This window comes from Oryzias latipes, chromosome 13 (assembly GCF_002234675.1).
Source record: "Oryzias latipes chromosome 13, ASM223467v1".
Classification (NCBI taxonomy): domain Eukaryota; kingdom Metazoa; phylum Chordata; class Actinopteri; order Beloniformes; family Adrianichthyidae; genus Oryzias; species Oryzias latipes.
Genome location: NC_019871.2, coordinates 31,546,599 through 31,559,305, shown reverse-complemented (window position 1 = coordinate 31,559,305; position 12,707 = coordinate 31,546,599). Strand labels below are relative to the sequence as shown.

The following is a 12,707-nucleotide window of genomic DNA, read 5'->3' as shown; positions in this document are numbered from 1 at the left end:
AACCGGATCAATCTATGGAGAAACTGGGCGCTCGAGCGTTTCCACTCGACAGCTCCAGGTTTTGGTGTCCGCGTGACACGTCACTGTTTTCCACGCAAGCTGATCAGGGCCGCGCGCTCCTTCCGGTGGAGACGTGGCTCTGCGGCGGCCATATTGACGCTAGCAGTCCGTGGAAGCCGCGCGCGTTGTCAGAGACTACAGTCCCTGGACCAAACTCAGAACCGGAACCACGAGAAACGGACTCCAGCGGAATCCCGAAGACAGACCACAATGGTAGGTGTCTGTCCAGAACCGGACCCCCCCTGCTCCAGTACGCGTCGGGCCTGCAACTAGCATAACATTGGCTAGCAGCTAGCTGCTGCGCTTCGGAACGGAACTAAAGTCAGGAGACGCAACTGTCCTCTGGTTTGGTTAAGTTTGGGTCCAGCACAGACTAATAGTGCAGTTGGACACGTTGTCCATTTAATTAGCTAGTACAGATAGCGAGGCTAGTGTTGTCAAGCCGGACTGGACCGACCGAACTTGGTTGATGACGGGTCGTGTTCGGCCCGGGAGTAATTCTGTTCTGTGTTGGCTGTGAATGTCATTAAAGTTCTGTTAGTGTGACCCTAGCTGCTGTTTGTCAGTACCAGAGTTCGTATAAGATTTTAGAAGAACAAGAACAGTTCGGTCCTGCTCTGTGTGGCAGCTGCCAAAGACACACAACAGTGTCATGATTTGGCACACCGTCCATGTTCGAGGTTCCGAAGGGTCCAGTGGGGAACTAATGGCTCCTGTCATCAGGTCAGAGTTCTGAGGTTTGAAGATCTGGAGTTTTCTGTGATTCACCCAAAATATGCCCCAATTCATCTGGGAAGCATTCCAGACGCTAAGGTTTGTGGGTAAATGAATCGCATGAACTGGAGTGCACTCTGGGTACGTTCATTTATTTATTTGAGGTAAAACGTCAATATTTTTTTCATAAACGTCAATAATACCGCATAAACAATTTAAGTTGAATTTATTTGTAAATATAAACGACTCAGAACACAGCAGTAAACAAGACTAAATACTTCATAATGAGCATGAGAAAAACAACATGCACTCTGTCTATCAGAAGTGTACAGCTCGGTTTCACCTAGAGGTTCTGTCAACTGGCACCTGGTGATCACCTTGTGGTCGCCGTGGTGACCATTAGGCCTGTTAACTTGTTTCCCCGAATGTCCCTTGTCTGCCTAAGCTGAAGTGAAAATATGACAGACTAAAAATGAGGATGTTGCCAAACTAAATGTCTCTCCGATGGAAGGGAGTCATTCACAAATGAATGAAACTACATGTTCATTCATTCCAACCCCATTATTTTCAAAGACCCACTCCAATGGAAATTGTATTTGTGGTGTCATTAACTTGTTCTTGTAGCACTTATAATGAAGGACATGTATCAAGAAAACTAAGCTGAAAATTTCATTTCTGAGTAATTCTTTATTCAAATCGTTGTGAATCAGAATGGGGGGGGGGGGGGGGGTGTGATGATGTGTTACATACAAACTACAATCATTAGGCCACAGGCTCCCTGCTCCAGTCCAGTCTGATGCATCCACCTGGGATCTGGATCCAAACTGAAGGGCTGGATGCCGTCGAATTAAAAACATTTTCTTTTTTTCTCTACCAAACAAATGCAACCACAAGAAGGCACAGTCCAGTGCTTTCATGTGCCTGTCAAAGGTGTGTCAGGAAGGGCATCTGGCATAAAACCAAAGCAAAATCAAATATGAGAATCTCAATCAAATTTTCCTTTTGTGTGGTTTAATTAACTCTTTAACACTGGAGCTTTAGCTTTAGTGTTGACATTCTTTCGACTACGGTAACTCTTCAACAGTTGATGCAATTAACGTAATTCCAGTGGATTCTGCAGCGGAGAAAAGCATCTTTATCTTGACATCCAACACTTACAGTAGTGATATGCTTGCCCAATCAACAAGTCACCCAATCAACACTTCTGTCATGCAGTAAAGCAGCTTTGCACCCAGATTGATGCAAAGCTGGTCTTCTCTGCTTCAGAATCAGCTGATTAACTGATCGCCAAACATCAAAGATTTACCATCAAAAAGAGAGAATTGTTTAGACGTCACTGGAGACATCTCTGGTGTTAATGACTTGTTACTGGTACTGTTGACCTAAAGCGGGGGTGTCAAACTCATTTTCACCGAGGGCCTCATCAGTATAGAGGCTGTCCTCAAAGGGCCAGATAAAACTTATACATGTAACTAAAAATAAACGTAACTGCTCCTTGATGTTAAATAACTCATTTATTTATTTGTTTTAACTTTTTGAAGTGACCATTACAGTTGCATAGAAAACATGTTTGCTTGTTACTCTAGCATAAATCCTTTGAAATGTTGTCCTCTTATTAAAACCCACGATCAAACTGTCCACGTGAATAAATAACATCAAACTGAGCTAGAAAGAACACGTATGACACGTGTAACATTTTACAATAAAAGGCTGCACACAGCCGTGCATCCAACTGATGGTTTGATGACAACAATTTGTCTGCATACACACATAAGACCTGCAAACATTGAATAATGACAACTGCAGCTACACATTAATAATATGTAATCAACTAAAAAAAATATTATAAGAGATTAAAAACGTTTATGCTGTGGCAGGCCACATAAAATATGGCGGGCCACATTTGGCCCCCGGGCCTTGAGTTTGACACATGTGACCTAGAGGGTTCATGTGCACTAATGCTGGTCAAAGGAGGAGAGGAAGGAGGTGTGGCAAAACTGGTACCTTGCTTTTTCTCTCTTTGGCAAAAAGAGCAAATGAAGTGTGGCAGTTTAGGAGAAGAACCTTTGATTATAGAGACTTTAACAGGGAAAATACAGTTGGCCAATACGTTAGAAAAAACATGGATGTACTGTGTGTTTGACAGACCAGATGAAAATGCAGGACGTTTTATTAACTGGGAGCAGAGTTGAAGCTTATTTCTAATGGTGTGTGCAGAAAGCAGAACAAAGAAGGTATGATCCACAACCCGCCGACGACATCTATACATCTATAACGACTCGACTTTTCATGGGATAAATGGGAATCAGCTGATACCAAAGCAGAGGAAAGCGTCTTTTCATATCTGCTTTGTACTGGCGGCTGAATGAGACCACTTTGTCTGTGACAGAATCCACTGATTGTGTAAATACTTCACTACTGTAAAGTGTCCAAAGAAAGTCAGTCAATTTATTTATATGCACAATATACCCATCCTTCTTTGCAAAAGTTTGGATGTTGTCTGTTTTCGTGGGAAAAACGCAGACACACTGCAGAGGCCGGCTCTAGGTTGATATCATGAAATGGGCGGCACCCAAAAGGAGAGAAAGGCGGAGCCTCAGAGATCGAGCCGTCTTACTTCATGGTTGGAAAATGAGCTGCAAAAATAACTAATATTTCTTTAAAAAAATAGCTCTTTTGTGTGGCAAATGTAATATGATATCATATGCATGGACATAGTTTACTATAAAAGGATTAAGAATAGCATCATATGGGCCTTTAAGTACTTTTACAAGAAATCACAAAAATTTGTCGATTCCTAATTATTTAAAATTCACAGAATGATTCCAAATCATTTATGGGTCCTAATTGATGCATCTATTAATCTAATAATCTAGTGTCAGATGTGACTTGTGTTGAGTCTGTAAAAATGAAAGGTGAGAGCAACCATGTTGTTGTTTTAGAGACCATTGCTCTGACGCAGAGCTGGAGGTGAAGGTAGAGATGTTGAAGTTCCCTTTGGGAATGACCACGATGGATCAGGAGTGAATCCATCAGAGGAAACGGCTGATGTGGGATGTTTTGGAGATGAATTTAAGGAAGCAGATTGAGACGTTGACAAGGGTGACAGTTGTTGTGTTGGTAGGAAAACTGAGGTTTGAGCAACTAGGACGGAGGCCTTTAGGAAGACAAAGAAGGAGGTTTTTGGAAGTAGAGGAAGAGGACGACGTGATGAAGATGGTTGGTGTGAGCAGAGGATAGGATGGAGGTGGATGATGCACTGTGACAACCACTAAAGGAAGCAGCCAAAATGAAGAAGAAAAAAATCATGCTAGTTCCTGTCTTTGTTGGTGACTGAGTCCTCCCTTTTAAACAATTGGGGAGGACCATCTGTGGATATTAAGTGAAGCTAAAGTGGGAAGCAGAAGGACTGCGACTTCAAGACTCAGGAGATTTGATCAAGCAAGTTGGGTAGAGAAGATTCTAAGGGTAGGTACAGATGGGAGTGGTCATACACAAACAGGTTCGTGTTCTTAAAAAAGCCTGACATGCCTCTGTGTCTGCACTCAAAGTATTGATGTCGACATTTAAAGCAGATGAAGGTGAAAGAGTCTGCCTCACTCAAGAACTTTCTAATGTTAGACAGTAAACCCTGATGATCCCTACTTTCCTGCACAGGTGCTGTTGGCAGCGGCGGTGTGCACCAAGGCTGGAAAGGCCATCGTATCGCGGCAGTTTGTGGAGATGACTCGGACCAGGATCGAGGGACTCCTGGCTGCCTTCCCAAAGCTCATGAACACAGGCAAGCAGCACACCTTTGTGGAGACGGACAGCGTCCGCTACGTCTACCAGCCTCTGGAGAAGCTCTACATGGTTCTGATCACCACCAAAAACAGCAACATTCTAGAGGACCTGGAGACCCTGAGGCTCTTCTCCCGTGTGGTAAGAAGCTGACATGCTGCTGAATTCCTGATGCCTGCATCATTCTATCATGATTATAGGTTTTCCAGCAGTAGCCTTACAAACTGATCATCTTTACTACAATTGCAATTTCTGCAAACTAAGGACGGATCAAATTTGCTTTAGTGTAACAATCTCTTTTTTTTTTCTTGAAAAGCCTCTTTGTATTATATTATCCAGATGACAGCCTTTAAACCTACTTCTATGATGGAATCTACCTGGATGAATGAGAGTCTTCACAGACATTTTTCTACTAGTTTCCTTTCTGTTCAACCAGTTTTGAGAAAAGGCTTACCAGCTGTTTCTGGGTTAGCTGGTCACTCATCTCATCCATAATCTGGACACAAAGAAGTTCCTTCTGCATCTGCTTTCTCTCAGTCTACACAAAAGATCCAGTTATCTTGTCCTAAATTTAACCAGTACCAAAAATAAAGTCCCAGATCAGTGGTTTTTGACAGAAATTATTTAATTCAAATACCGTGTTAGGAAGTCCAGTTATGTACAAACACAACTTCCTGTCAGTATTTGATATGTTACATTTTTTTTAACTTGACAAATTTTGGGAGTGGGTTTTATTTATTTATATTTTGTTTCAATTATTTATTTTTAAATGTAACTCGAATTTTAGCATTGCAAAGGTTGTGTTTGTTTTTTATGGCCAATGAGCCCAATTTCCCATTTGGCACATAGTAAAGGAGTAGAGGAGGAAAATACAGAAAACAAAATCACCAAAAGGAGAGAGCTAATAAATATGACTAATTTGACACCAACATCTGGTGACTAACACTCCAACTTTTACTCGCCAAAGAGGAGACCTAAACAAAAAAATCAGAAATGTGTCGAGTGGCTTGTCCGCTTGGTCTGTGCTGTATTCTACATCATTGAATTTTTCAGGAAAAATGGGTCTGGATTCTTCTGGGTTACGGAGTCGAAATGAATGAACTCTGGTCAAATTATTGGTCCCTCTTTAGTCAATGTTTTGTAATATTTATCAACTGTGTAAGTGTCCATGGCAGGATCAGATGAGAAATAGCTGGTACTTTTTTCCTAGTTTGCTTGGGTTTTCAGTCCACTGCAGTGTTGTCGGTGCAACTTTCAGCAGGAGGTTCTGCACGTGTGCAGAAAAAGCTCACAACGCTGTCGTCCATGCAGATCCCAGAGTACTGTCGCGTGTTGGAGGAGAGCGAGATCTCCGAGCACTGCTTTGACCTGATCTTCGCCTTCGACGAGATTGTGGCTCTCGGCTACAGGGAGAACGTCAACCTGGCCCAGATCCGCACCTTCACAGAGATGGACTCTCATGAAGAGAAGGTTTTCCGTGCTGTCAGAGAGGTAAGCTGCTCCTCAGATGACAGCCAACTGAAGAATGAAGAGCTGATGCTGTTCAGTGCTTGACATGCAGATTTGCTGATAACAGACACAGGAGCGCGAGGCTAAGGCAGAAATGCGGAGGAAGGCCAAGGAACTTCAGCAGGCCAGGAGGGACGCTGAGCGCTCTGGGAAGAAAGCGCCTGGCTTTGGCGGCTTTGGCAGCGGTGGCATGAGCAGCGTTTCCTCAGGGTCCATCATCACAGACAACATCGTGGAGCCCGAGAAGCCCAAGATGACGCCGGCTCCACTCCGGTAATGAGAGAACACGGGGTTCACCTGGCGCTCCTTGTCGTGGCAGTGGCCAATTGCTTTTCCTTTGTCTGTGCAGGTCGAGTGGACCCAGCAGAGCTCTAAAGCTGGGCGCCAAAGGCAAGGAGGTGGACAACTTTGTGGACCAGCTCAAATCTGAAGGCGAGACCATCATGCCGACGGGGAAGAGGGGCTCAGACGTGTCCAAAGCTCTACCCCCACCTATCAACGTGGAGAGGTACATGACCTGCTCTTTTTAGGTAGTTTGTTTCTGATGTTAGTTCCTGGAAACACCCAGATGAATACCTCCCACAAAAACTCAAACTATTGACACCTTTGTAAAAAGACCTAAATCTAAAGATCCACGTTTCTGTGACCCTAACCTTCTGCAGCATTGTCCCACTGACAACAGGGTGGGGGTGGTGAGGTGTGTACTTGGTGAATGCTAAAGCTCCCACTCTGCTCTCCAACTCCTTCAAGACATGCTTCAGCATTCTTATGCTCTCGTGTTTGCTCTTCTGCTCGTTCAAACATTTATTTCCTGAGAACCGCTGGACTTCACTACAGTCATGGTGCGCTGATTTACACATGAACTGGACCGACTGTGACGTCATCCATAGAATAACGAATAACTAAACGAAGTCAGTGGCCATTTTGAACGTTACTAACACTGCCATGTTGGAACCAGACCGTGATTGGTTCAAGTCGGTCTGTGGCAACCACTCACCAATCAGCCGGTTGAAAGTGCGCTCTGGAGAATCGGTCAAACGTTTCAAACGTGAGACGTGAGACCACATTATTTTATTGAGCCAACTGACAGGCAAGTTTCTACATAGAATAATTTGACTACAGAACAGATATTGAATAATAGAAATAAGATTATCAGATGTTAAGAAAGGTTTCAGATCCAGAACGGTTCTTCTGACCAATAGAATGACTAACAGCAGTTTATTTCTCCATAGAGGTCGACCACGAAGCAAATAGTCCGTTTTTTGTGAAAAAGTTATCCAAACCAAAAAAATAACAAGATGAAAGTACTGAAACTGGTTGAATATGTATTTCTTTTGTAAGTGATCTTGTTATAAGCGAGTTAATGGCCTTTGAAGTGTCCATCATCAACATTAATGCACTTCGAGGAAGCGACAGGCTTCCATGTCGTGCGTTAATTTCTGATAATTCACACGTCTTTGCCCAATACGCCTTACAGGATGGAATACCTGGAGGTAGAAAGTAATCCCAGTAATACTTAATTAATCCTTTAGTGATCTTTCAGTTTTCTGCAAAGCTGCCTTCATGTTTTCTTCCATAAAAATGAAAGCACAGAGATTCCTCGCTATATTACAATTCATCATTCACTGTTTCACGGGTTTGTAAGTGCGGTTTTGCATACTTTGTTTTCTTATTTAACGGTGTTCTGCTGTTGACCTTGTCGACCAGTCACCTCTCTGCCGTGTCTCCTGAATGCGTTCAGTTTGCCACATTTACATGAATCTTGGATCCTGAGCAGATCTTTGCTTTCATTCTATAAAACACTTATTTTTCTACAAAGGTTTAAACCTGGAGAGTTAAAGCGTGAGAGAAAAGTGTGATTATGTTCATGCCTGTCTGAGAAACGAACTGAATTGTTTCTGGGATGTAGCCCTTCTTTGACTGGTAACGCTTTACCCCTTTAGATATTTAAAATGATTTATGGACGTTTTTTGGTTCAGGAACTTTTCTTACACCCTGCATTTCTAAAAATCTGTCGTTTTTTTTCTTTTTTTTTTCTTGTGAATTAAAAACTTGAAGAGCTCAAATATCTGGCAGAAAATAGATCATTTTGTAAAGGTTTGCTCTTCGGCGCACAGTCGCCCGTGAGGACCACTTAGAGTGCCTGCTAGACATGCTCTAAAAATATCACAGATGGAATTCAATTTAATTTTTACGTTTCATTCAAGTTAGGAGTACAGCGGATCACTATCCACGGTTCCGCACACGTTCCACGGACAGTTTAGACACATGTGAAACCCAAATCTGTCATGAAGAAGGCTGAATCTATGGAAATGGGCGCACAGTTCAGCTGCTGAACTTTGACCCTTTAGTGGTCATTTCAGGGGTGCTGCCCGGCCCGCCCTCTGATGGGGCAGCTGCTGTTTGTTTCTGCTCAGTGTGCATCTGCGCGTGGAGGAGAAGATCTCCCTGAGCTGTGGGCGTGACGGCGGCCTCCAGAACATGGAAGTGATCGGCATGGTCACGCTGCGGGTCTCTGACGACAAGAACGGACGCATCCGCCTGCTGGTCAGCAACAACGACACCAAAGGACTGCAGCTGCAGGTACAGCTCCCCATGCCTACAAATCCTGGGTCTGACAGACTGGAGCTTTTGCCCACTTTCTCCCTCTCATCTGAATTTATGACACGCATCCTTTGCTTTTGAATGATGGGGGTTCAAAAGAAAAACAGCCGAGTCTACAAAAACGGCAGCGGAAGTCCTGACAGGAGCAGACCTCATGTGACGTTACTTTTGTCTTTTGTCCTCAGACACATCCCAACGTAGACAAGAAGCTCTTCACCTCTGACTCTGTGATCGGCCTGAAGAACCCAGAGAAGTCGTTTCCTCTCAACAACGACGTGGGAGTTCTGAAGTGGAGGCTGCAGACCACAGACGAGGCCCTCATCCCTCTGACCAGTACGTCACGGGACATCCTCTGTTTCAGAACCTGCCAGATTGTCCTAAACACATCTGTCCCTGTTCAGGACAGTCTGCTCTGGACATCCAGGGTCTGTCTTCTGACGGGGAACTTGACATTTCTTATGTTTGTTTTAAAGGGCCTATACCCAATGAACTTTTTGAGTCTTTCGTGAAAAGAAATCCCAAACCCGGTATTTTGATCCTTTCACGCGTTTCTGAGTACCGTATTTTCACGACCATAGGGCGCACCTGAAAGTCTGAAATTTTCTCCAGAATGTACGTAGCGCCCTCCTGTGCGGTGCGCCTAATGTGTTGTGTGACTTTGGTAAAGAGGTAGTTGGAAAAGACGGCATGAGAACGGTGAGGAGGGAAGTGAGGACGTGAAGGAAGACCCCCCCTGGATAGTACAAAAGTGTGTGAATAATGCTGAACCACATCGTTTTGGAAACCCTGAAAATGCTGATGAAGCTATCAGCTACATGGAGGAACATGGGATGGAGCAGCTGCAGAGAAGTCAAGATGAATGAATCCATGGTTCACAAGTGGAGGAAGCTGGAAAACAAACTCCCACAGTCAAGATGACGCCCGAGTTTATAAGACCGACTCAAGCAACCCATCTCACAGCCGCTGTGAAACAAGAAGTGAAGCAAATGACCTCGGAGCTTGCTGTCATTCTGGGAGGCTTGACGAAGGAACTCCAACCACTGGACATTGGTGTGAACAGGGCGTTCTAGGTATGGTTTTGAATGGCGTGGGAGTGCTTGATGACGGACACACTTTTACTAAGAATGGAAGGCAGCGCCGAGCGAGTTACGCCACAATCGGCGGATGAATTGTTGACGCTTGGGCTAACGTGTCTGCTTGCACTGTTCTTCGTGTGGTTTCAAAGCCCCAAATGGTTGTTTTATTTTCCGGCACAGCTTCATGGGGCTTCTTCTCCCATCCCTACTGTTTAGTCTCCAGGTCACATGACTGACTCTGCGGTCGAAGACGTGTTTTAGAGCTGAGTTGGTGTTTCCTGTTAAGAGAGGCCCAGGAGGCAGTGGTACAGGGGTAGAGCGGTTGTCCTCTGATTGCACAACCGCAGGTTCAGTTCCCGCCTTGCCCGCCCTAGTGTCAAAGTGTCCTCTGGCAAGACACTGATCCCCCACATTGCTCCTTGGGGTCACAGGTTGGCGCCAGTGTTTGGCAGCGGTGCTGCCATCAGTGTGCGAATGGGACTGTAAAGCGTTCTGGGCCTTTTGGGTAGTCTGACGTTCAATGCCTGATTCTGACCCAGACTCCATGTCCTGTGTGTGTTTGACAGTAAACTGCTGGCCTTCGGAGAGCGGCTCTGGCTGTGACGTGAACATCGAGTACGAGTTGCAGGAGGAGAGTCTGGAGCTGAACGACGTGGTCATCAGCATCCCTGTTCCGTGAGTCCAGCTGCAGCAGCGCCATGACTGCAGTCTCATGCTGGTCGCTTTAGTTTTCTGGAAACCGGATCATTTTGTGGCTAAAAGATGTTTGTAGAAACCATGATCAATAATCAGAATTCCACCTGCAGAGATGTTCATGTCAGCTCTTCTCTTGGGTCCGCCCTCCCTCAGCTCTGGCGTGGGCGCTCCAGTGATTGGAGACCTGGACGGAGAATACAAGCACGACAGCAGAAGGAACGTTCTGGAGTGGTGCCTCCCCGTCATCGACGCCAACAACAAGACGGGCAGCCTGGAGTTCAGCATGGCGGGACAGCCCAACGACTTCTTCCCCATCAGCGTCACCTTTGTGTCCAAGCGCAGCTACTGTGACATTCAGGTGGGTGAGGGCGCCGCCTGCAGGCCGCAGACGGCTTTATCCAACCCAGAGCGCATTCTGCTGCTCTTCAGGACCGACAGTGGACCTGAAGCCCCGCCCACCAGCAGGATGGATGCAGATTAAAAAAGCATTTTCAGTCTCACACAACCTCACAGACACACACACATCCTCACACACACACACATCCTCACAGACACACACACACACACACACACACACATCCTCACGGACACACACATACGCCCTCACGGACGCACACACACGCCCTCACGGACGCACACACACGCCCTCACGGACGCACACACACGCCCTCACGGATGCACACACACGCCCTCACGGACGCCATTATCCCACATCATGACACTTCCTCTGCCATGCTGCTGGGCTGCATTCAGGAGTTGGTCGTAGTCTGTGTGGAAGAGCCTTCTGTTATAGATGAGGTCTAAGAAGGATGAGCTACCAAACCCATAGCAGCTGTCAGGCTCAGGGGGCGGAGCTTCTTTGCCCTTAATGCCGGCCGTTAACGCTGTGGTTTTGTGTCTCCTCAGGTTACCAAAGTCAGCCAGGTGGATGGCGACGGTGCGGTTCGGTTCTCTACAGAAACCTCCTTCGTTGTTGATAAATACATAATAGAATAAATGTTTGAGGGGGGGGGGGGACTTAAAGAAATAAATGTATTAACAAAAAATAAAAACTGCTCATAGAGAGATGGAAGTTCCCTCCTGCTTCTCAGGGGGGAGCGGGACACTTGAGGTGACAGTCGCTGTATTTATGTCTGTGTGACAGGATCATCTTCTTTAAACATATATTAGCCATTGAACCCCCCTCCCCAGCCCTTTATCATGGATCAGGACTGTAACAGAAGTGACCTGGACCGGCCAGCAGGTGGCAGAAGAGGACCGCACCCTCATCCTGTAGAGTTGAGTTTCTGTTCCTGCAGTTTTCTCACCCATGATTTTGTATTCTCCCAATCAAACTTGGATTTTGTACTCTGACGCTTGTTGGGGGGGATAAAGCGCTGCATTCCCCCCCCTCTTCCCAGAACACAAGAGTTTGAAGCAGAATTGGACTGTAGGTCCTGTGGGAGTGGGCTGTTTGTGCCTCCAGGCTCCGCCTCCTTTTCTTTGTTCAGTTCGTTCTGGATGGACGGCTGAAGGGCAATTCTGACATTCCAGTGTAAAAACGTTCATCAATAAAATGTTATCGGAAAGAGTGGTGCTGTCTGCTGCAGAGCTGTGTGAGCCTCCAGCACAGGAAGGTCGGAGGTCATGGTGTGTGTGTGGGGGGGCGTATGCAGACCTCCAGGGAAGGCATACAGGAAATGAGTGTGTGATGGTGTGCAAGTTTAATGCCTAGCTTTTCACATTGTTGAGGTCGTATTCATGTCATTGTTATATTTCAATTATCCATTGTTGACCACAAATGTAAAGACTAAAAACGGGATTTGTTCGCTTAGGCGTTTGTGGCGCTCAGTACTTCCTGTTTTATGGCAAAGTTGTATAAAGCTGCTGTTGAAGTGCAAATAACCAGCAGTTTCAACTATTTTAACCCTTGTGCTATCCTAGGTACTATAACGTTGGGAGTTGGGTCATCTAGACCCACTAGACAGTGCTCTGAACCTTTTTTCTTCAATGATTTGTGATCTTCACTGGTGTCCATGGATTACATGAAATCTTTCCACCTTTATCCACTTTTGTCATGGTAGGGAGAACACCTCAATGTAATGGTGGAAGGGTCATCTGGACCCCATAGGATTGCACAAGGGTTAAAAACATAAAATGTTATTTCAACCTTTGAAAACTATTTGAGAAAATTAAACTAAAATTCTTACATTATGGGGGGGTTGATTAGTTTGGAACATGTAATTAATCACATGTTTGTTCATGAAAAAGACCATGGATGTGTTTCAC

The 12,707-nt window shown here is 45.3% G+C and overlaps 1 protein-coding gene across 1 annotated transcript; it reads left to right on the top strand.

The window, feature by feature from the left end:
* Nucleotides 1–12,010, top strand: arcn1 (archain 1). Its single transcript, XM_011483043.2, has 10 exons — nucleotides 1–273; nucleotides 4,432–4,695; nucleotides 5,866–6,045; nucleotides 6,131–6,336; nucleotides 6,413–6,571; nucleotides 8,481–8,646; nucleotides 8,853–9,000; nucleotides 10,310–10,418; nucleotides 10,593–10,797; nucleotides 11,346–12,010. The coding sequence occupies exons 1-10, from the start codon at nucleotides 271–273 to the stop codon at nucleotides 11,433–11,435; spliced, it is 1,530 nt and encodes a 509-aa protein (XP_011481345.1). The 5' UTR covers nucleotides 1–270; the 3' UTR covers nucleotides 11,436–12,010.
* The last annotated feature ends 697 nt before the right edge of the window (nucleotides 12,011–12,707 follow it).

Coding starts and splice junctions, on each gene's coding strand:
- arcn1 (XM_011483043.2), top strand. Junction 6,046..6,130: donor TTTTCCGTGCTGTCAGAGAG/GTAAGCTGCTCC, acceptor TGCTGATAACAG/ACACAGGAGCGCGAGGCTAA. Junction 10,419..10,592: donor GTCATCAGCATCCCTGTTCC/GTGAGTCCAGCT, acceptor GCCCTCCCTCAG/CTCTGGCGTGGGCGCTCCAG.